Source organism: Cyrtonyx montezumae, unplaced genomic scaffold (assembly GCF_038088225.1).
Source record: "Cyrtonyx montezumae isolate F1298 unplaced genomic scaffold, pur_monq_1.0 scaffold_3, whole genome shotgun sequence".
NCBI lineage: Eukaryota > Metazoa > Chordata > Aves > Galliformes > Odontophoridae > Cyrtonyx > Cyrtonyx montezumae.
The window spans coordinates 41,741,705-41,765,103 of NW_027072034.1; the positions used below are offsets into that span (position 1 = coordinate 41,741,705).

Genomic DNA, 23,399 nt, shown 5'->3' on the forward strand with positions numbered 1-23,399 from the left:
AACAAGGAAATGCAATAACAGCAGGACACCTTCCCTCCCCACCAACCGCTATTGGTGTGAGGACAGCACTCACCTTCAGCTTGTCATAGCGCTCGCTTAGAGCTGCCACCTGATGGTCCCGGTGCCGCCCGACCAGCTTGCACAGTGCACAGATCAGCTGGTCGTCCGTCACACAGTACATGTTCACCTTCTCATCCTCGTGCTCCAAGCACATTAATCCCCTGATGTGAGAGTCTGGGATGGGCTCGATGAGCCGGTGGCCGGTGAAGGGCTTCTTGTTGGGGTGCGTGGCTTTCAGGCACTCCTCGCAGTAGGAGACCTCGCAGGTCACACATGTCTTCACTGCCTCCTGGGCAGGGTCCTGGTCGCAGAACTGGCAGAGGACCTTCTCGCAGGAAGACATGCTGTTGCTGTCGAACGCCCGCTCCCGACGGGTCTCGCTGGGGGAGTTGGGCCCGCTCACCGAGGCTTTCTGAAAGCGGTCGATGATGTTCTGCAGGGTGACGTTGCGCTTGAGCCCCTCTAGACCGCGCTGGCTGAGGGTGATGACATAACGGCAGGTGGGGCACTGGAAGGCGGTGATAGACTCCACCGGCTCGTTGGAGGCGCAGTGGGAGACCAGGATGCGGTGCGCGCAGTTGAAGCAGAGACTGTGAGCGCAGGGCAGCAGCAGCGGGTCCTCAAACAGCTCCAGACAGATAGGGCAGGTCAGTTCCGACTCCAGTGTTTCCATCTTCAGGCAAAGCTTTCCTGTGGCGTCAGCGAAATCCAGGGAAGCTGATCAGCTATCTGGAAACACACGCAAAATTCGATTAGGCGAGAGACAACATGAGGGGTCAGCCACGGGGGGTTGTCAGCTTTGCTGCGGCTGCCGGTGTTATCAGTCCACCACACTGGGCAGAAGAGTGAGCAAAAGTTTTGAACCTGCACATGCACACATCAAGGTATTTAAAAGTAGACTGGTTTTTTTTGTTTTGTTTTGTTTGTTTTTAATTTCCCCTATTCTCTCTGTTCACTTCGGAATGCAAAGCAAAAGCTCCTTATTCTTTCACTTTCCCTTTCTTGCTCATGCGATTGAGGAAAGCAGCAGATGTTTCTCTGCATTGCTAAAAAAACCCGAACGATTAAAACAACAAAATGATGATTTTCAAACAGCCTACTACAGCAAAACCAGACTTCTTCTGCAGATGCTGCTTTTGGCTTTGGTAATGTAGCGGTAATACTTTAAACAACTTCACCTTTGTATATATTGCAAAGGTTAGCCCAGAGTATTACCGCCAGTAACCTTACATCTCCCTTTGCCATTTTAATTCACAGTTCTTTTTTCAGACTGAAATCCTAAGTTATTGTTATGGCGCAGCACCTAGGGTGTACATCTGTGTTCACCTGCATAAATATTTACACGAATATACACAGAGAACAGTGTGTCTAAGAAAGCATGTGATATTTTCATGTGTTTCATGGATATATTCATTGTACTCTATTAATATACTGCTCCTACGTATTTCAAGATAATTTGTACCATATGTACAATATACACACATGTGTATAAATATGACACGTGTGTTTGGAGAGAGATAAATATAGCCAGAGGATTGCACAGTGTCCTAACTGAAATGCCCTAAAAAAAGATGAAGCACATGAAATTTCTACTAAATAGTAGTTGAGCCCAAATTCCTGGTAATTCTAACCTAGGAGAAGAACCCACAGTGAGAAAGACAGTGAAAAGCACGATTTGGTTTGAGGTTTGTCTGTGCGTATGCTTTGTTGCATAAATACTCTCTGTTGCTGAAACCTCTTAACTACACTTGCTGCAGTGGCCTTATTAACCATCTGAGGTGGCTTAGGAATCGGTGACTTTTGATAGGATTGTCTAGAGAAGGCAGCAGCGCAGTCCTTTCAGAGACCCACCAAAACTTCATTTTGCTCCTGTTTCTCCGTTCAGCATCACAGAGAGAATGCAAAAGTGTCGCCCCGCGCAGCTCTCCCTGCAGAAGCTCCCATCAGGGCCCCATCGCTGCCGCGAGTGGACAGCTCAGTGAGGCAGAAGCAAGAGCTATGCTTCACACTCACAGAGCCGTACCTCCTCACAGTACAATCTATTTAAGCTTTGTTGCTCATAACCAAGCGCAGCTTCAGATGGCACAGCTGCATGGCCCCCGCACTGTAAAGTCATTGTTCTGCTGTGTGAACTCTAGCCTCCTTCCCTGACCAGGAAGAAAGAGGGGTGGACAAGAATCCCCCCAGACAAGTCTTGGTTCATTAAGGGCGAGGAGAGCTGGGGCTCATTAGCAGCCTCGGGAACCAAGAGTGCTTGAACCTCCGGTACTTCGCAGCAATTAGAGTGCGGGGTACGGCAGCAGGAATACTACCTATAACCCAAATAGGAACCACAGTAAAATTGGAGAGTTTGACAGGCGCAGAGGCAAGGTACAGAGTGCCCGCCAGTGTTCTGCACTGTTTGCTCTGTGGGAAGAGCAGCAAGGCGCCTGTTCCAGAATGTGCTTAGAAATCAGGATACTCTTGTCTCTTTGCACTCAGGCTTTCTTTTATTCTGCCAAGAAATTTGAGCACTGAGGGAAAGGCACTGACCCTGTCACAGAACTTGGTTTCCTGAGTCTTCTGTGATGCTGATATTGCTTGAAATGAAGTTCAGTTCGCCGAAGACTAATTCATTTATAACTATCCATCAGATGCCATAATTGTGTGGTGCATCTGGTCAAAATTAAAGGCCTGGCAATTTGATATAAGCAGGAAGACAGCTTCCCTGCTCTCTCCTCGGCCATAGCCACACAGCACAGCAAAAGATGAAAGCATTTTCTGCAAATGAAGAACAGTTTGTCTTCCCTCTTCTTCACTCTCTGTATCACACAAGTCCCAGAAGATAAGAATCTCATTCATGCTGTTTGAATCCCTTCCACACCACAACTGTATACCTCATCATCCGCTTATCCTGCGGGCTGAAAGCTGCACTGGAAATGGGAGAAGGGGATTTGGTGCTGGCAGCAGACAAGGTTTTAAGAAGGCAAATCACCTCATCATTGCTCATCTCTTGGCAGCCTAGTGAAAACCTGCCGACCTCTCTGGTTTGCTTCTTAGGACCTCGTTCCGGATATGGGGCTTTCTTTCATGCTCTCCATTCTGCACAAAATCCCTCCTGCCCTCTCACGTGCCAAAAGGTTTCATTCATTTTATTTCCTTCTCAAAGCACATTGTTTCAAATAAAAGAATAACCAAAGGCTTTTCTATGTTACTCATTTAACAGACAGTTGAAAAGATTAAACCAGCAGAAAAATATTTGCATCACTGACTCATAGAAAAGTGTTTGAATCACTGTCATGGCTCTGTATAAACACCACCATCCTAACTGATAACCCATTCCGATCTTCCTGACCTGATGGAACAGCCACTTACTCCTGACTAGCAAGGGTGTCAAAATCTGATCCTAGACTGTAAAATTCTTGGAATAGAAGCCCATAAAAGCCTGTCTTTCATGGTAATCAAAGCTGAGCGTGCTAACAGAACCAAACAAAGACATTTCCCTGCTTCGTTTTGCAGCTGCCAATAAGCCAAAAACCCACTTCAACTGGGATAGAGCAAAGAAGACTTTAAGAGGCACTGAAGAGGGGCTGTATTTTCTGTGTAACCCAATTATTGCTCTTTAATTGACTGAACTTCCTTTGCTTTTAAGTTGATGCCTAAAGTACAGTGTACAGCTGATCCAGCTACAGAATCTTACAAACCCATTGGTCTAAGTCTCACACTTTTTGATTTACTTTCTTGTGGGTGATAAGAGAATCCACAGCAGCAGTAAATGAAAGATTAGGCAGAAATGTAATGCACACAGTTTATCACATGCACATGGTAAAATTCCACTGTCAACACAGCCTGTAAATGGAAAGCCACGTGGAAAGCCTCTAGACCCAGAATGGGAAAAAAAAATTGGATTCATAATTTCATATTTTCAAAAATATGGAATTTCTTGCAGAAAAGTATACTATTATTGAAATGTCATTGGAATTAGACACACTACTACTACAAATATCAAAGTAAAAGCTATTGCCAAAAGACGAGTGCTCTTTACAAAATCAAAACTACATTTTGGTAACTTTGGAAGTACGAAATCTTCCAAGCACCTAACAATTACTTATACATTATATGGTAAGTAAGGCAGTCAATGAAACCCTGATCCCCCTATAGTATGTGTCAAGACTTCTAGACTTTCCCAGCAGAATTATCTCCTTTCAAGTACAATGTATTATTTTGCAAGTGGTATTAATGCCTTCAGTTAAGCAGAAGTGCACCCAAAGCTCAAGCACTAAAGATATAAGGGAAATGAAGACTTAAGCTGAATCAGGTAAACTTAAATATGTTCAGCAAAGCTGAATAAATATAAAAAGTCTGACAAGCTATATCATAACTGGGTGCAATGTTATGCAGCAAAAATACTGTATTATACTTTCCATTTCTTGCATACTTTAAAAACTATGAATTAGAGATACTACCAAAATCAGCAAAACTCTTACTGCTGATCTTAATGAGATCCTGAAAATGCAAATCCCTGCAAATCCCAGAAGTATATTTCCTAAGGAGGACATCAAATACATAGTTCATAATCACTTAAAATGACATTATCTATAGAAAAATCTGATGATTTGGTGGACCTGAAGTGAGTCTGTTGTTGACTGAAACCTCACCCCTGATGTTTCACTGCTGCAGATGCCAGAACTATGAATGATCCTTATACTTTAAGTACAAAAATTGGTACCCATAAGCAGAGGGACACAGATTTCAAAACATGTTATGAGGGTGGGGGAGGGATTTCCATGATCCAGAACAGTAAGCATTTCCTCATAGGAAGCAACATCCTTCTGTGTTCTAAAGAAATTACTGCCTTCAGAAAGATATTGTAAGACACACACTGCTATGCAAAGATGGTCTTACAGCAAATACCCATTCATTGCTCCTGCATACAAGCCAGCGTTCTTACTACATCCAAATATCTCTCAGAAAATTGCAACTAATTTCTTCCAAAACTATTTTGCCAACCTCCCTGGGAAAGAGACAGACATCCAAAAGCAATACCACAGGACCTGGTGATGCTACAGTAGTAAGATACTTCAAGAAGGCAAACAACATCCTATACGGTTCAACCAAGGTAATCTTCCAGCTTATCTTGTTGCATTCACAAGTGGGACAACTGGTGATCTGATGTAGGCTTTCTATTTATCTCTTTCTCACTGCTGCTTACATATGTAACTCTTTATATTCGTTGTATTAACAAAGAAATTACAGAGTAGCATCATCGAAGAACATTATCCACCTTAACAGAGTACATTCAAGCTAATTCAGGAATGTTAACATAATGTCTGAAGTAAAGTGATTAAAATATAAAACAAAATTGAAATATACATGCAGAAAAAAAAATTCAACATGGTGAGGTCACTTTTTGTCAGTAAAGCACTACAGAATTCTCCCTATGCATACAGGGTGACTAAATCACTCGCTATTAGAATAAAGTTAGCTGTCAGTGGTTAGCATGCCACGTGCTGTCTGCTGCTCTCATTTTTTTCCTGTTCTTTTCTATTCCAGTTGCTCCTACAATCTTCACGGAAGGCAAGAAGAGAATCTACCAGGACTGAGAGAAGCTTTCTATCCTAGCTCCTCATGTGGAGTTCACAGCAGGAGTTAAGGCTGTTTTGGTGGACCTTAAATTGTAGTGGCCTCAGTGGCACAGAAGGAGAAAACAGTTGTATGTTGCTCTGCAAATCTTAAGAATCTTAGTAACAAATAGTACTATGCAAAAGAGCTGGATATATTCTAGAACTCCTTGATGTGCCACCTCACCAACAGATTAGTTTGTTGTATTTTGGCGACTGATGATCAGAATACACACAGGTAGGTTCAAACAGCAATATTTTCCTAACAATCCATTGACTTAAGTGTGACTCATGGTGTGAATACTACAGTAAGGCTATTCTGGACAAGGTCTTCCAAACTCATATGTGGGAATGTTCATAAATGCATACAAAACTGAAGACTAAACTAAAAATGAAGCACTTGTGCATTAAATGTTCTTGTAGAAAACACTTGCCAACTTTTTCAGTTAGAAAATAAAATGTTAAATTGCCACTAGGTGGATTATGAAAAGAAATTTCATATGAACTATGAAAAACTAAGTATGAAAGGTAATAAAATGTGTTATTCACATATGCATGTATGTGCCTACGTATCCTAGGTGTATAGTAAAAGAAGATTTACAGTGAACACACATACTCTTCCTGAATGAACCATGGCAAGTGCTTCAAGAGTCTACTATCATAATACACAGCTGCAGTTTTCAAAGCAGCAGTATTTTTCTGTTAAGTGCACTATAAAAGGAAAATTTTAAATTTATGTTCTTGTCATAAAATTTGGCACAGGCAATAAAAACCATTTGCAATTTCTTCTGTTAGCTGTAAAACAAAAAGCAAAAAAAATCCTTCTTCCTTTGCCATTTTCTCTCCCTCTCTAGGATATAGACAAAATTGTCTTGGGAACAACTGTTCTTTCAAACAAATGAATCTGATTGCTTTACATCACATTTAATAAATATTTCAAATGCGATTAAACCAATGGAATGCTTCATAGTGGTTTGTCCCAAGTCCAGTAGATGTTTCACCTTGTGCACCAGAGACATTGGAGCCTACAAGTAACTTGTGATGCTATCGAAATTTGCAGCACCAGAGCTATTGAGATAATCAACTAAGTATTGTAATTTGTCTAAGTATTGGACAGGGAATTAATAATAAAAACTCATTTTTTAAAAAATATTTAATGAAAAATTCTGTAACATTAAACAAAGCAAGCTTCACATGCCCTCCAACATGGAAATACTTGTTTATCTACTGATTTGTTTTGTTCTTTTTTTTTTTACCCGAACAGTGTAGACTAATAAATATTCAAAGAGTAGTACCTGTTCAACAGCATATTATGCAAAAGCACACACAGAAATTGAATAGTTTATCCTAGTCATACATTCTCCCTGATAAAAAAAAAAAAATGATTATCTGTCTTGTCTACAAGATAGTAACATACAATTTTTCCATGATTTTGAGATTGCTGTTTGCAACATTTAAAGGATATTAATGCAACAAAACATCTGCCACGTTGCTTGTAGTGATGCAAAGCCTTGATAACATCTTCCTCCACTCAAACCATATGTTAGTAGCAGAATATATTTTCAAAAAAGCCAAATCCTGCATGTTATTCAGTGAGATGAACATATCACAGAATTGTGGTCTTTGGCACAATATCACGTATTCCTTCTCACAGGAACTAAAACAATCACCTAGCCTCAAAACTGAATAGGTAAGATAAAGAAAAAAGAAAAAACCATACAAAGATCATGGCTTGTAAATTCCAAAGCAATCAATAAATTGCTGATTTGATATTACATATAATGCTATATTGGATGCAATATTACACATGCACATAAACCTATACTGGTGCGCATTTTTAATGCTTTTTGACCTCTATTTTTTATATTCTTGCAACTTCTTTAGCTTTGCAATCTTTAGGAGATTTAATAATCTTTAATAATCTTTAACAAGATTTAATACTTCCTCAAAATGCTTGAAGGAAATGAAAGCAAAGGATTGTTTAATCCTTAGCACACGCTTATTATTAGCATTAGGACTGTGAGAATTAGCTGTGTCTTCCTAACAAATTTATGTCTGAAGATCTGTTCCAAAAATCCCTTGTTCAACTAAATTCACATTTCTCATTGAAGAAACAGGCATTTATTCTGGGGTGTATCTCGGCAATATAACAACAAATACTGAGGAAGTGGGTTCACACCAAGCCCCACCAGTCTTCATATGGCTTTGGTTGCACAACAGAACCAGAAATCTCTCACTTCTAAGAATTTCACTTCTGTAGTGCCTTAGGTGACATGGTACCCTATATAGCAGACGATACAACTACAAAATTAACTGGAAAGAGTTCAGTATGTTCTTCCTAGTAATATGCATTCACACACACTGATATGTTTAGTACAGCTTGGAAACACTGGGGCCCTTAAGCTACTGCAATTTTTTAGTGAAGGTTTTAGGGTGGCTCCAAGAAAGCACATAATTCTCTTTCCAGCAAGTTGTCCTATGAATTCTTTCCCTGCAGCAAAGTATAGGGGTTCATAAATACCATTTCAATTCATAATCATCACCTCCATCTAGATAAAAATGTGACATTATAATTCCAAAGGAAGAAGCCTAAAATCTGTTTTCTTATCAAAGACAGCCTTTAAAATAGCAGCAAAGTTCCAGGAACTACAAAAGGTAGGAAGTTGTGACCTCACTTGCCACACAGAAATCTGAATTTACACTACCAGCTCTTTCAGCTGACTAAAATTCCCTGGTCTTATAAAGCTATACCTATCACATTACATGGTTCACTGATGGCCTCTCACTGTCTCACTTTCTTCTGCTCCTCATATGTGATCATTAAAAGCATCCACCAAAGCTTTTTATTTTTTATTTTATTTTATTTTTTAAGAATAAACAAGCATTCTTGGAATATACTCCGCACACTTGCAAAAACTGCAAAGAGATTCTAAGTGCTGCAGAAAACCTCACCAGACAGCACCAAAGAGTTCCTTGCTCTACTCGCAGTAAGCTGAGCTGCCAAAGATCAATGGTGTATTTAAAAATCAAGATTGTAATCAGGTAATTAGAAGGGGAAATTAGCTGTGAACTGTGGGAATGTGGAGGATAAGTAACAAATTATATCTGTGCCCAGCAGTAACAAAATGGGAACCTGCACTACCACTCCATTTGGAGAGAAAAATGATCATGAGGATCCTTGTTAGACCCCCCAAGCTTGCTCTGGTAAAATGTGAATACTTCTCATCTTACCACTGCCACATGGACCATAATGAGAGCACTTCTGCTGCTCCACACAGGGGTACTAAGCTCCCATTCTGTTAGCAGAATTATTTGGGAAACATTCTTTGTCCCTATAAAACACAGCAAGTATGCAAATACATCATAGCAAATCATAAGTGGCACAAATATTAGAAACCTATTCCTCTCTCTTGCTGCCTAGTAGTTCCTAGCCACAAAGGGTAGTATTCATATAGACTGGTCTTTATCAACTCCCACGGTAGTTAACAGAGAATGATAGGTATCTTTAGAGGAACCTCACGCAAACTATTTTAGATTATCTTTAGGATGAAATGATCTGTGCTTCCTAGAACTCATTCCAAACATTAAGAGAACTGAGAGCACAAGAAATTAATCAAATAAGTAACTATATTTTGTGTTCTTGAGATTTAAGAAGAAAATAGACAATCTACATCTATGCTTTTGTTAAAGGGTGTTCTTATGAGCCCCATAATCACTTATTTAGCCAAAATAGCTTCTAAAAATTCTCTTCTGGAGTACTTAGTTTCTATCATTCTCTACTTTCATAGATACAAAAGGTTGCATGGAAAACTGAATTGAGTTGCAGGAGAAAACTGACCTGCAGTATTCATCTTAATTACCCAAAATGGGCAGAACAGTCCATGACTAAATATGCTGACCCTGACACAATAGGTCAACAAATGAAAATGATGAGATCAACTAAAAAGAAAGACAAATGCTGAGCTGTGTGTAGCCTACTGCTTTGCCCCTAAGACACTCAAGGGTCTGGCATCCCAGCTTAGACTTTTTGGTAAGACCATATCACTTAAAATAAGATGCAAAGTCAGTCTTCATTCCTTGTTAATAAGGCCAAATCCTAAAGTGACAGGTTTCCCTTTAAGCTCTCTTGAGAACTGAGTCATGTCAGCTGCAAAGAAACAGAAACCTTTATTGTTCACCAGAGACACACCTACTTGTATTTTATTTCTTAAGAAACTGTTACTTAACAGAAACATACCAGAGTAAGCCTTAGCAATGTCAAATATTTTCTTCCATGTGTTTGCATTCTTTAAGGGTGTTATCCTTTAAGGGCAATTTAAAGACTTGAGACAAGCCAATCATTAAGTCCAACTACATAATCTTGACAAACAAGTCTTTAGTAGACACTGAGTGGCAAAACTTCATTGCTTCAAGCTAAGGGCTACACTGTATTAGTAATGTAATTTGCAGCTTAGAAACCAAAACAGTAAATAGTGCTAGTTCTTTTCAAACTCTGCTGATGACCATAGAGGTGCTCTGGGAGTTGATGTAATAAGGAAACATAGTAACACCGATTTCTAACCCAGTTTATCTGGATATTGCTATATGTGTTTCTGAATATGCATACATTTGCACACCTACAGTCCACTGACTATAGGTAGCTGGACTAGTTACTATTTGACAAGCTCAGATTAATTGTCCTGCAGATATTCTTCAGAATAGGCTAAGAGGGAGGAGGAAAAAGTAGCTAACATCAGCAATCACTTCTGAATAATTGTATCAATACCCCAGACAGGCCTTTTACTTAAAGGTTCTCAATGTCACTCAGAAAATAGCTTATTAGCTTTTAAGACAGCATGGAAAGAGAAAGCAATAGTTTAATTACATCCCTTTGAGACCCTACTCATCAACAACATATTAAGTTTATTAAAAAAAATCTTGAAAAACTGTCTGCCTCCAGTCAGTATCAACTAAGTCATCACTGCTGTATATTACTGGCATACATCTGTAAAAGCTCCAGCCTCAATCTCTTTTCTAGGATCTTGCTAAAAACCCAGTTAAACACAGGCCTGAATGTCAGCTTATTTTGTCCTTAGAAAACAGCTCACTTTGAAATACTGAACTGGGAAAAATCATATTAGAAATTCTCTACCTGTGAGCTACACATGCTGCTGATTCTGCTAAACAAATGGTACATTTTGAAGGCTTTCAAACTTTCACGTTAAAAAGCTGCAGTGACGAGACCTTCACTGTGAGTACACTAGTGTCAAGAAATATAAAAAGGAAATAAAAAAAAGAAAGAAAAAAACAACTTTGAACAAACACCACAGTCTCTAGGCCATCCTACTTAAGTGTCATGGTTGCAGGTTACATGACCTCATCAGTTACCAATAAATAAATGGGATTTGAAAAATTTGAAGAGTTAAACAGACTTTAGGGAATTACTGATTTTTTTTTCCATTCTTCTTGTGTAAACATGCACCCCAACCTTCATCTGTTTTTAGAACAGAATCGTCATGTTCCAGATGTTGACACTAGGAAGATGCTAATGCTCCCTTCAGCTCTCTTACTATTGTTGTTTCATGACAACAAGACAACAATAAGTGGTTGTCTGAATATACAAGAGCTCAATGCAGACTGATAAAAAGTTCCCATCCCACCCCACATTTTTAGTACTGAAAACAAAATTCACCAGAGCAATAGATCAAAGCTCCACTTTTCCCATACAAACACTGAACACCTTCAAAAATGCTTCCCAAATCCCTTGCAATGGCAAGCCCCCACACTCCAGCATCAGCTGCCGCTGGTGAGAAGCTACCCACAGGTACCCACCGCTGCATCCCGCCCTCCTCCTCCTCCTGGCTGAGCCATGACTGCAGAGATAGGGACCGCTGACCCTTTGGGAAGCGTGGGCAGCCCAGCTGCAGCCCAGTCCCAGCAATCCTATCCCAGAGCTGCCCGTCTCCTTTACTGTGAGGCAGCGGCGGCTGAAGCACAACAGGAAAGCCTCCCCTACAATTGCAGGAAAACCCGCTCCACCTAACCACCTCCGCCAGCCAGTCGACCGCCCTTCTCACTGGCTGAAATACCTGCTTTCTCTCTCAAGAACAAGCCCAAAGAGGGTGAGGAGGCAGGGTCCTTTCACAGAGCATCCAGCACTCGGTCTGGTGGCTACAAAGGACAGGAGGCCTTGGGATGGCACCATCACACAGCCCGGCACAGGGCAAGCTCAGTTCCAGGAGCAATTAAGCCTAGTGCTGAGTGATGAGGGAGTAGCAGTGCCCAGAACGTAACACTAGACTGGGGATGTCCAAACCTACCACGTGCAGACTGAGGGTTTCAGAAGGCAGTATTTTTTTTTCCCTAAATACTACTCAAAAACTTAATAACAGACCAAGTCCAGTAGGAATTGGCCAAAAATGGAGACAGTCAGAAAGAAGTATAATGCCCGAGACCCCATGGAGACCCTACTTTCTGAAATTAATGATAATAGTTGCTTAACTGTTTTTTTGTTTGTTTTGCCTTTTTTTTTTTTTTTTTTTTTTTTTTGTAGCAAAACAAAAACAAACTGCAACAGCAACCTACAAATGCTTCATCAAAGCACCCAGGAAGAACCCTGACTGAAGTCACACCAGACATTTGGTCTCCAGTAAAGGTGTTAAAAATTCATGCAAAGTGGAAACAGAAGGAAATAACTGCTTCCTTGTGTTCAGTGCTTTTCATGTTCCAATGCCTTCCTTCATACAATGGTAACACAGTAAAGTGAAACAAAACATACCTCAGAGGTTTGAGTATAAGGATGCAAACCCACAGTCTTTGGTCTTTTCTCCATGGAGTCAGCACTTTGTTCTCAATGAAACAATAAACAACTGTTGTGATTATTTAATTTCCTATTCATTTCATTCACTTGAAACAATAGACTGGTGCCCTCAGATGTGCACACCCTTCATAAGGTTTTTTAAAGGCTTCTCCTGGCACTGTCTGTGAGCGTGTGTGCGGAATGTCAGCTCGTAACTGGAGAAATGAGCATGCAGAAAGCAAGACAGATGTGCAGAAGGATTGTGTTTATTGCAACTGTTTTTTTAATGTTATTAAATGCCCATAGGTAACCTATAGTCAAATCAAGTTATAACTGGCCTAGCAGGGGTCATAGCTCAAGTCTGAACCGGGAAGCTTTTAGATTCCTCAGCTCATATCCTATCCCTGAGCTTTCATTAAACAGCATCACACAGTTTCTTTGGACCACCTCTCCAGCCATGCCAGCTCGCATTCATCCTGGCACATTCAGGATCAACCACTGTGAAGTCTGGTGTTACTGACAGGTGCTGTCCTGCTGCTCTGTTTTTTTCATACTATAGTTAGCCCAAGCTCTTCATGCCTTTCACTTACAAACAACAGCAGTCTGAAGCAAAGTTTCAATAAATACATGGCTCGTTGCAGTGAAACCTATTCACAGAACTGATGCAAAGCGGTTCCAACTGTTCTAATTCTACTCTTATTTTTAACTTATTTCTGCATGCATGCTTCTTCAGTTCATTGCATATGTTTTAACAGACAACACTGGAAGCAGATTCCAAAACTTGCCTGGATCTGTCTATATGACAGTATGGCTATGAAAACTTCAGAGCACTTTTCACACATATGAGAATACACATGTGCAAATAAGTAATCATTGGTTAAAACCCACATCCTCAGGTACTTCTCCTTTATATATGCACTGCATATACCACTGTCTATGCTAGCTTGTTCTAGTTAGTGATTCAAGAGCGTAAGTTAAGGTAAAAAATGCAACTGAGAAAAATCCACATCCCCTTACCATAATCTCCCTTCTTCCGTTTTCTTAACTCACATGAAACTGTTAGTCTTCCTTTTTGCACACACCTACTGAAATCCATGAAACCACCATCAGGCAAGACATAGGATGTGGAGTTCAATTCTTACACAGGCAAAGGACTGACATACACGATTGAATGTGAACAAAGTTACCAGAGTTCCAGAACATACCCACTTCAGAGCCAGCACTGCTTTGGTGAATTTTCAACGAAACAAAACGTGTCAGCCACCAATACCCTCTTTTTTGCTGGAAGTTGCAACCTTCACCACAGAATCAGCAAAATAAATGCTGCACCATGGCCCGTGAGGTTCTTAAGAAAGTACAGGTCAGAAATCATTGCTCAAGTGCAATAACATTACAGTAAGTTACAGCAGAGGAAAGATGCAGCTGTCCGGTGATGCTAATTTCTTAAACTATTGTCAAAAATCAGCCACACTGCAGTTGCCAATTTCCCCAACTCAGTCAGGTAGTGAAGAAATTCAGTTGAAGTTCTAAGCCAATGTTTTACCAGACAGGTAAGGCTGATGTATCTAAGTCTAACAAAGCTTAAGTCTCAGATACATAAATGAGTATTGTTTATTGAATCACTGTAAAATGATTACATTTCATCATGTGTGAATTCCAAATAACATATTTTCAGTGACACTATCTTGGTTTTTGTGCAGGCTTCTGTTTCTTCAGAATGGTCAGCTTTGTATGAGAAGAATGTGTCCAGTTGCTTAAGAGGGTGTTAAATAGCATGCTTCATGTTCTGCACACCCTATAGGTATGCTGTATAGTAATCCAGTATTATTTTGGTTACAATGCTCCTTGCAATGAAGAAACACAATATTCCAGGAACTGGAACAGATCAACGACAGGACAGAAATGAGCAGGTGTCCAACTGGGCTATAAAAGGTCCTATCTCCACAGAGCATACAAAATGCTAGGAAAATAGGATAGCGGGGCCAACTATGAGAAGCAACTTCATTTGGGCACAAAACTCTACTCCAGCTTCACTACTGCAATTGCCTGAAACATATGCGCTCAGTACTGCTTTTTGTTTGTTTGTTTTTTAATTCTGTTCTGCTGATAATTCAGGCATAAATAACTTGATAAAAATAGCTGATTTCTTTGTTGTTTTGTTGTTGTTGTTTGTTGGTTTTTTTTTAAACGAAAAAGAAAAGAAATCCAGAAACTGAGGCTTCTACTTGTTGGTTTGCAGATCCTAACATGTAGCTTCAGGAACCCTGACTTTACTGCTTTGCCACATACTCTATGTGAGAAAATTCTCTATGCCGCTTATGTCATGTGCAGAACAGAATTATGAACAAGGCTTTTTAAAAGATCAAGTATTTGTGGAATTTTATTTAATCTTATTTTGATGGACAGGGGACATATTTTTAGATTGATAGGTGCTGCTGCCAAGCACCAAGTTGAACTCCAATCAATCCACTGCACATGGGATGCAAATGCCATAGCATACTATAATGAGATCATAGGAGAGATCTATTCTAACATTAACAATTAAAATGAATATGCTAATATGCCTGCAGTTTATCATTCTCTCAAAGGCAAGCAAGAGAGCAGACTCATAAATTACTTATGCTGTGCAGCTAATCATGGGATCTTCTGATGAGGAAAAACAATAATAATCAGTGGTTTGATAATGCATCTGCATTCTTTCTTCTCTGTTCATATCCACAGTCAGTAAAGAGGGGCTGATCCACAAAGCATCTTTGTTTGTTGAGCAGTGCCAAATTTAGAGCAGCCTCAGCACTGTTCTGAACTTACATCAGAAGCACAGGGCTCTCCTAACTTGGGCAAGTACCTTCACTACATTACTTATTAGTCCCTTCCTTGCCCACTCCAAATATAACAAATGGAGGAAGCAGAGATGCTCCCACCATTTATTTGATGTCTACACCCTGCGATTCTCTTTTTAATTCCTTCTATGTCCTTCACATGCAAAAACAAACAAACAAACAAAAAAAAAACAAAAAAAAATCAACTAAACAATCTGGCAACAGTCTAGCCTTATAGAAAAACTAAGAAACGTCATGTCAGCAAGAACATCTCATGTTATGCAGTTTGAACAGCTTCTTAATATTACATTGTTTCATATGAATGTTTATTAACAATTCCTTTTACAAATGGTTGTTTAATATTATTGTTCTTTGAGCTATAAAAACCCTCCTCTGCCTCATGGATAGAAAACTGAAGATACTGACGGGTGAGAGTAGGCAGGTATTCCCTAATGGTTTATCTGTATTTTACAATGATATTTAAATATACTCTGATTTTTGCCCAACAAGGCACACTACAAATGACTCACTGTTAATGCTCTCTGGAGAAAGGTAAACCCTAATGTCAGTACCAGCACTCGATCCTCCAGAGATCTGTGCCTCTCTGGAGGAGCAACAGGTACTTGACTGATATCAGATTAATAGTTTACAAAATAACCAATTTCCCTTTTCCTAAATGTCAGAGTAAGCCACAGAGAGAAACTACCCTCGCTTCCAATACACAACAGCTACTTGTAATCTTGGAGATATGCAAAGCAGGGAGAAGGAAAAATAAAAACTGCTGGTGTCCCATTTTACTGCTGCATGCTTTTAACATTTCCCTCTAAGTACTAAAGCCATTTGTTCAATGCTGTGTATTCTGGGTTTTGGACAGAGAAAGAGAAGATTAATTACTCTAACCAAATTAGTTAGATGAATGATACAGCATTGAACTGTAATCTGTCCCCTTGAAGGATCCTGCAGGAATAAGGAATGATCAAGCCAGGTATCTAAAAACACAGGTATCTAAGGAATGATCAAGCCAGGTATCTAAAAGTGATCCAAATTGTTCAACTTAGATTTAAAGACTAATAATGTGCAAATGTATACTTCTAGAACAGAAGAAAAAGAAAAGGAAATATATATATATATAAATTGCACCAGATAAAGTCACATGAACTGGTTCATTTTTAAGTCTTCTCTTGCAGCATAGCTGAAAGGATGGTTTTCTAGTTCAAACCCAACACAGAGTAAAGATTTTTGTCTAAAAGACTAGATTCGTGAAATTTGGATATTGTTCCTTACCATGCTCTGAAAACATTCCAGGTTACTATAACTAACTATTTGGTTAGTGGTTAGGTAAGGTTTTGAAGTTAATTCTAGCTGTTGTGTAATGTTATTCATCATGCTTTCTACATAGCATCCCCTTGGAGGAAGTAAAGCCTCTCATTCTGCTCAGTTAACTATGCTGTAGCATCAGGCATTCTTGTCATATCACTCTAGAGGAACTGTGATCTTGCAGTGCTAAGTCCTAACCTCTGCACTTTGTCAGTCCTTCTCCATCTCACTATAGGGTTAGACCAGATTTAAAGAAGAACAGATTCATACAGGCGAGAACAAGGCCAATACATGGTATCTATCCTTTGCTGGTAAGCCAACATCATTGCTGCTGAAAACAATACAAGCTTTGAATTCAATCAAAGTTCCCTTTAAAAAAACTGCATTTTACTCAAAATTCCTGAAAAACTGCAGAAAAGTGAAAAAGAGCAATGGGCAGGAAATACCTTACTTAAACTTGATAATAAGCCACAATATGTTACCTTTAGTGACTTTAACACTGTACATTCAGAGCTAAGGCAAACTACACTTCTCTTTACCATACAAGATTCTTACATTGCATGATTTGTTTTAACAGAAATTGATGTATTCCTGAGCAACTACAAAATTTTTCTTTGAAATCACATACCTCTCTTAAACTGTACATGGCCATCAAACTATTAACATAATTACAAACCTACCAGTACACACTGGAATCTACAACTTCCATATTAGTAAAATAACGTTTCAAATGGCTGCCACAATCACGAGATAGATTTCTGACTTTCTCATTCACGTGTATACACATAAATGGCAGCTGAATCCAGTCCTGTTTCCAAGTAAGGCCATTGTTCCGCGGTTTCTTTGAAGGAGATGCCTTCTCACTGCACTTAGGAATGGGGATCGTGCTGCAGGACACCGAGAGATAGCATCGGATACATGAATTTCCTGGGAACGCTAAATAAAGTTAAGTACATAGACAAATGCTCAGAGGATTAGAGACAAAGCAAGTATATGCTAATGAAATGGTCTTTAGTCCCGAGGGTGTATCTATTGTCTTCCAGGGAAATTTTTCTATTCACTGTATCAAGTGTATTTTAAAATGAATGAGAACCAGGAGCAAATTGAACTGAATAGCCTTGAAAAGTATTAGTAAAAGAGAACTATCTTAATAAGGAACATCAGCATATGCAAAACAAAGCAAAGCCATCAGGGAACACAGATCCTTACTCAACAGCATAGTGCCTGTTGAGTGGCTTATGTGCATTTTTCATTTGCTAAATCATTGCTAATTCATTTGCAGAATCGAGACCTTCAATATGTATGGAAACATATAGAACCTTATGTTCCTCTCCTAAGGTTTTATCAAGTGAAGAGAGATAAGTATTTACAAATGCAAGTCTATAAGAGATGATGAATATAGATATTCAGTAGAAAGCAAATTGCTTAAATCATTGTAAGAACGATACACTTAGTTTACAGCTAGTTCAGAAAATGGTTCCTATAACCTCACATAAGATGAATTTAAACCCAGATCTCCAGAGGATGCTAAAGAAAATATCTCTACAAAGGCTGGCCTTGCTGATTATGCATGATTTATGTGTTGATTTGTGCTTTTCTGATTCTCCAAAGAAACATACATCACTGTAATGCATTACATACTATTTTTTGCATGCATTACTGACCTGTTCACCCAATTTTTCCTTATTTCAGAAACAAAAAAGAGAGAATTCATAAATCAGAATTAAGAGTAGAGTTGTCTTAAAAAGTTCAAGTTTTACTTAATGAGGTCGTTATAGCTAGGAGCACTTGTTAAACATATAGCTCTAATTAATGCCATCAATCACATTCCCTTTAAGTACCAGTGGCTTGTAGGAAATTCTGTGAGTGCCCATCTTGTAAAACTGAGCAACATTTTTTTTCCTTCTACTTATTATGAAATCTCTAATCATCTGAGAACTTTCCTCTTCTGTCTTATTCTTTATTCTTCCTTCTTCTGTTTGTGTCTTTGTCAGGGTAGATTAAATAAAAAATTGACAAATTCTAGATTCTGGAGTCATAAGTATTGACTCCCGTTGAACAGAATGAAGAGTGTGTCACTATGAGCCCCTGCAGGTCTGTATCACTGTCATGACAGTGTATGTAAAGGAATTTTACTCCAAAAAAATCAATGTCAGCCAAGAGACAAGGAAATAAATATATTAGTTTACTTTCTTCCCTTTATCAAAATAAACTCCTGCCACTGTGACATACCATAAATTACACCATAAACTAGAACTAAATGCATACCTACCAGCTCAGACCAAGTGGGAAACAGTGCATTTATTCTCAAGCAAGCGAGATGGAAAATAAATAAGAATGCAGTCTAGCAGGTAAATCCAAGAACAAAGACTAATAGTGACTTAAGAAAAAAAAATCAGCTGGTTATGTAAGCAATAACAACATCCTTTGGGATGAATTGTTATGAAGCTTTCAAATCTGGAGCATGAAGTGACACTCCTCTAAGAGATAAGTGTGTTAAAGAATCTGCAGATGGAGAAGCCATCACACAATTATATTTCAAGAGCTGAAGTTCATACAAGATTGATATTAGTATGTCACTGAGAACACAAGTTGGCCAGCTGAGAATGACACATACTGCAGCTATTAGTTTTAGTCTATTTGAAGCAGAGATTTCTAATAAAGGTATATTTTTCTTTGGAAAAACAGTAGTATTTGCTATGAAAATGAATAGTCTCTACAAGTGCTACATACAGTCTATGGCCCACAGAAAATGTTTAACTTAAGGGAAAATTGAGGAATAAACCAGATCCTGATTGAGCCTCTCCCTGGAATACCCTCTTTACTGCTGTTTTCAGACAGATGAACAGACATCAGCATGCCCATTTCCCATGATTTTCTCCTTTAAGAGCATTTTTTGCACCAGGCCTTCATAACGTTCCATGGCACCAAGATCCACTGACAATTTTAAGCTTTGGATCTGCTGAGCAATAATTTAACAAATAAGTGGATGCAATGACTAACAGTGCCCTGTGCACTGTGAAGATACACAGCACTTCAATATAAACTGCAAAGTCAGTTTTCCATTCCAAGTGACTTTTATTTGTGATGTCTATCATTAAGTTATTCTACCTAACTTTCTTCAGGTCAAATAGACAAAGCAGAAGTTCCTTGAAAAAATAAAGTTACTGGACTGCAAAGAAAGCACGAGATTGGGTTATTTCCTAGCTGTGTTTGATGTTATCGTTCATTTTTCAGTTTCCAGTACTAAGAGGCCCTCTGCTCTATAAGCTTCCTCTCTCCTTGTCAGTCTTGTACTTGTTATCAGCTCAGGAATGCAATAAATTCTCTTTTCTTCTTTTGTTCTTTTCCACAGTCTCCATCTAATTAATGCCAAGCAGAATAAATATGTCTTTGTGAACCACTCAGACACAGCAGTGGCTGAGCCAAGTAGCTGCTGCAGGTGTTAGTTTGTACAGTCTGCAAAGCAACTCAAAGTGGTTCAGCAGCATGAAACAAGCAAACAAACAAATCAGAAAGACAGACAGACAAGACCATCTGACAGCCTGTCTGACAACCCACCTTTGGATTATTCTGCACAAACTTCAATGAGTCTGCGTTAAATTCAAGGTCACAATGACTTTCATGTTACACAAAGAAAGGAATTCCATTTTTTCCTCAACAGACAAAACTGAGCGGCTCAATAGCTTGAATGCTATTCAGAGAATACTTATTAAAGAGCAGCTAGCCAACAGGAACGTCTTCTCCAGGCAACCAATCTGGCTGGCAGCTGGTGCTCCATCATAGACAAGCATGCTATGTCAGTCTTTGAAACCATGCAGGTGGATAAAACATCACATCTACTAACTAGTTTTTTTTTTTTTTTTGTTAGATCAACCTAATATTATCTTCTACTTGCATTTGTCCTAGCTGAATACATCCCCTAATAAAACACAATCACTCTCCATTTCAGCCGCAAGACATGGTGAACACGTATTGTGTGGAGTTGGACTCAATGATCCTCATGGAGTCCTTCTAGTTTGGGATATTCTATGATTCTACGTTATCCAAAGAGGTTGAGAAAAGAAGTAACTGCAGTATACTGGAAAATATAAAGTTGTTTTATCCCATGAGACTGATGTGTTAAGAGCTTTGCTCCTGCTCTCCCTTTTGCAGTACTTCCTACTTCTTCTAATTCCTCCTCAGAATAAACACGCATACCCACAACAGTGCAACTATCATCAGTCTGTGGAATCACAACTGGAATGTAAATCCATGCTATGATCCATTCACTCCATCTAACGATTTCTTGCAGGGTGTTCTCCCATCTTCAGCTAGGAAAAGACAACTATGCTTGTCTGTAGTGTGACGGATACATTACTGGCCTTTGTAAAAACATTGTTAAGCCAACAGAAATGGGCTGAACTTGTTCCAGCACACATTTCCACTTCCTACTGACCATGCATTCCATATCCCAATGTCATGAAACTGCTCTCATAAACTGGGGGGGGGAAAAAAAAAGTGTTTCAGTAGCTTTCTGTAGCTCAGTTTTGAACGAAGCCATGGGCAGCTCGCAACTCTAGCTCATAAGAACCAGTCCTTAAAAAACCCTTCATGGAAGTTGCTGCTACTTGTTTGCTGGTCTTTCAACTCAATCAGCAGCACTTACACACACAAAGACTACATATAGAGATCTTATTCAATTAAAAAGTGCTTTTGTAACATTTTCTGGAGTGCATTCCTTCCCTGAAGTATGGACACTTCTAAAAATTAAGGATTAATTTAAATCCACAGAGGTAGCTCACCCATCTGAAACTGCAGTAGCAGCAGAGTGCAAGAGCTTCCAGCTTCCCTTGGCCTGCCTAAAGCTGAAAACCAAACTAAGATGTGGTTCTGTGATACACTGTCCTTGTCTGAGCACTTTATTATCATCCCATCAACTCAGGTCTGTAACTGTCTTTAGGTGAACCCTTTGTATGCAATCAAGATATGGTCAACATGTTTTATAATTATAAATCAACATAACTACAAGGCACTGTCAGCCTGACTTTATTACCACTTCTACTTTTAGGGAAATATCAGTAAGACATGCACACAACAAGGAAAAAGCAAGAACAACAACAAAATAAACAAAAAATGGTGTATGAGAGATCCTTTAAGTTACTCAAGTGTTTCATGAAAATTGCTAATTCAGGTGACTGACCTGAGCATGATTTTACTTCTAGATTACAAAGTAAATTATGTTATGTCATGCAATTTTTATATTCATGTAACAGAGAAAAGCATCTGACAATAAGAACAGAATTATTCATGCATATGTCAGTAGAGTTCAACCACTCATGGCCCGAGCAGCACAAATTAGACATAGTTAAGTCACTCAGTCAGAGTGGTGTTAATTTTTCAGCAGCATTTGCGTGACATTCCTCTCCCAGAACAGTTGTACAAAAAACCTATTCCACATACCTTCATATTGCATTGGGAACGTGGATATCCTACACACATATCCATCCTATTTCAGATGCAAAGACAGAGCTCAAAATAATATATAGCAGAGATAGGAGAATATAAAGCATTCAGAGCACAATATTTCAACATCCACTTGAAATTCTCTAATAAATATCTTTCTTTACTTTGAGTCATACCAGTACTTAAAGGGCCACAGGGGCTTAAAAAGAAGATTTGTTCTGTCTGGTCTGAAGACAAATATTACCCTATTGTACCAGATGATATACACCAGTTCCCAGAGTTTTGGCGACTGATTGCTTGTTTGGAAAAGATCTCAAGTACATTGAGTAATGCTTGTTCTCAGGACTAAACACTTTTTTTTTAATGTTCACTCTTCTAAGGCAGCCTCCCATATATGTGTTTATCCTATTATTACATGCCTGACAGAATCAGGGCCAAAGGGCTATGAGTCTTGCCTTCGGCCTATATATTTCAGAAGGAAACACTGGCTCATTTTACAAAAGGAAGTACTAAAAATTGTATCATTTGTTTCTAAACTAAAAGATACAACTTGGTATAGGTGGATTTTTTTATTTTTTGCCATACCTCCCTTTTATTGTCCATCTTTCCATTTCAGGTTCCAGAAAAGAATTGTGCAATGGCACACAACATCTGGAACAGACTGACTTTTTCAGGATAATGGGTTTGTGAACTGACTGGTAGAGTGCTCAGAGAGAACAGTTCAAGTTAATATTCACCTCTCCCCATCACATCTGTAACAATGCCATAAACCACCAGAAGGCTCATCCTCATCACTATTGCATGCATGCAAGTCAGAAACAGGCTGACTTGAAATAGAACGATTTAAAAGTTACTATCGTGTTACATTTGACATTAAAATAGATCTTTCAAAGTGCTTCCTAGACTGTGACTCATTCCAGTTTCTGCACTGCCACAAAAGCTTAAATCTTCCTGTGCAAAAGCCATGCCTGCAAAAGCAACCCAATGTCATGAGCAAGGAAAACTGCCACCTCACGGAGGGTGGGTGTTATCACACCTACACCTTCAGTGGGTTAAAAGTTAAATTTCCTTGTGAGATAAGAGACAAGGATACTGGGGCATCTGCACTGCCAGCGACCACAGTGTCATCCAAGCTGTTGTCCTTGGATGAGGAAGGACTTGACTGCAGTGAAAGAAACCTGCAAGGAGGCAAAAAGGAGAATCCCTGCATATTTTGCCACTTTGGCCTCTAACAACACTGCTCTTTCACCAGCCTCTTTCAAAATACTTGTGTGTGTGTGTCAGGCTGGGCATACCACTACAGACTGAAATCTAGACACAATACCTTTGCTGGATTTTGTTGGATGTATACAAAATTAAGAACGTGTATGACAGTTAATC

At 39.2% G+C, this 23,399-nt stretch overlaps 1 protein-coding gene across 2 annotated transcripts in view; it reads right to left on the reverse strand.

Moving 5' to 3' along the window:
- The window catches only part of MID1 (midline 1), a 127,240-nt gene that overhangs the window by 86,014 nt on the left and 17,827 nt on the right, over positions 1-23,399 (reverse strand). For both annotated transcript variants that reach the window (XM_065741376.1, XM_065741375.1), the window contains exon 2: positions 74-789. In XM_065741376.1, coding sequence (XP_065597448.1) covers positions 74-733 — 660 coding nt within the window. In that variant the 5' untranslated portion in view covers positions 734-789. The remainder of the gene's footprint in view (positions 1-73; positions 790-23,399) is intronic.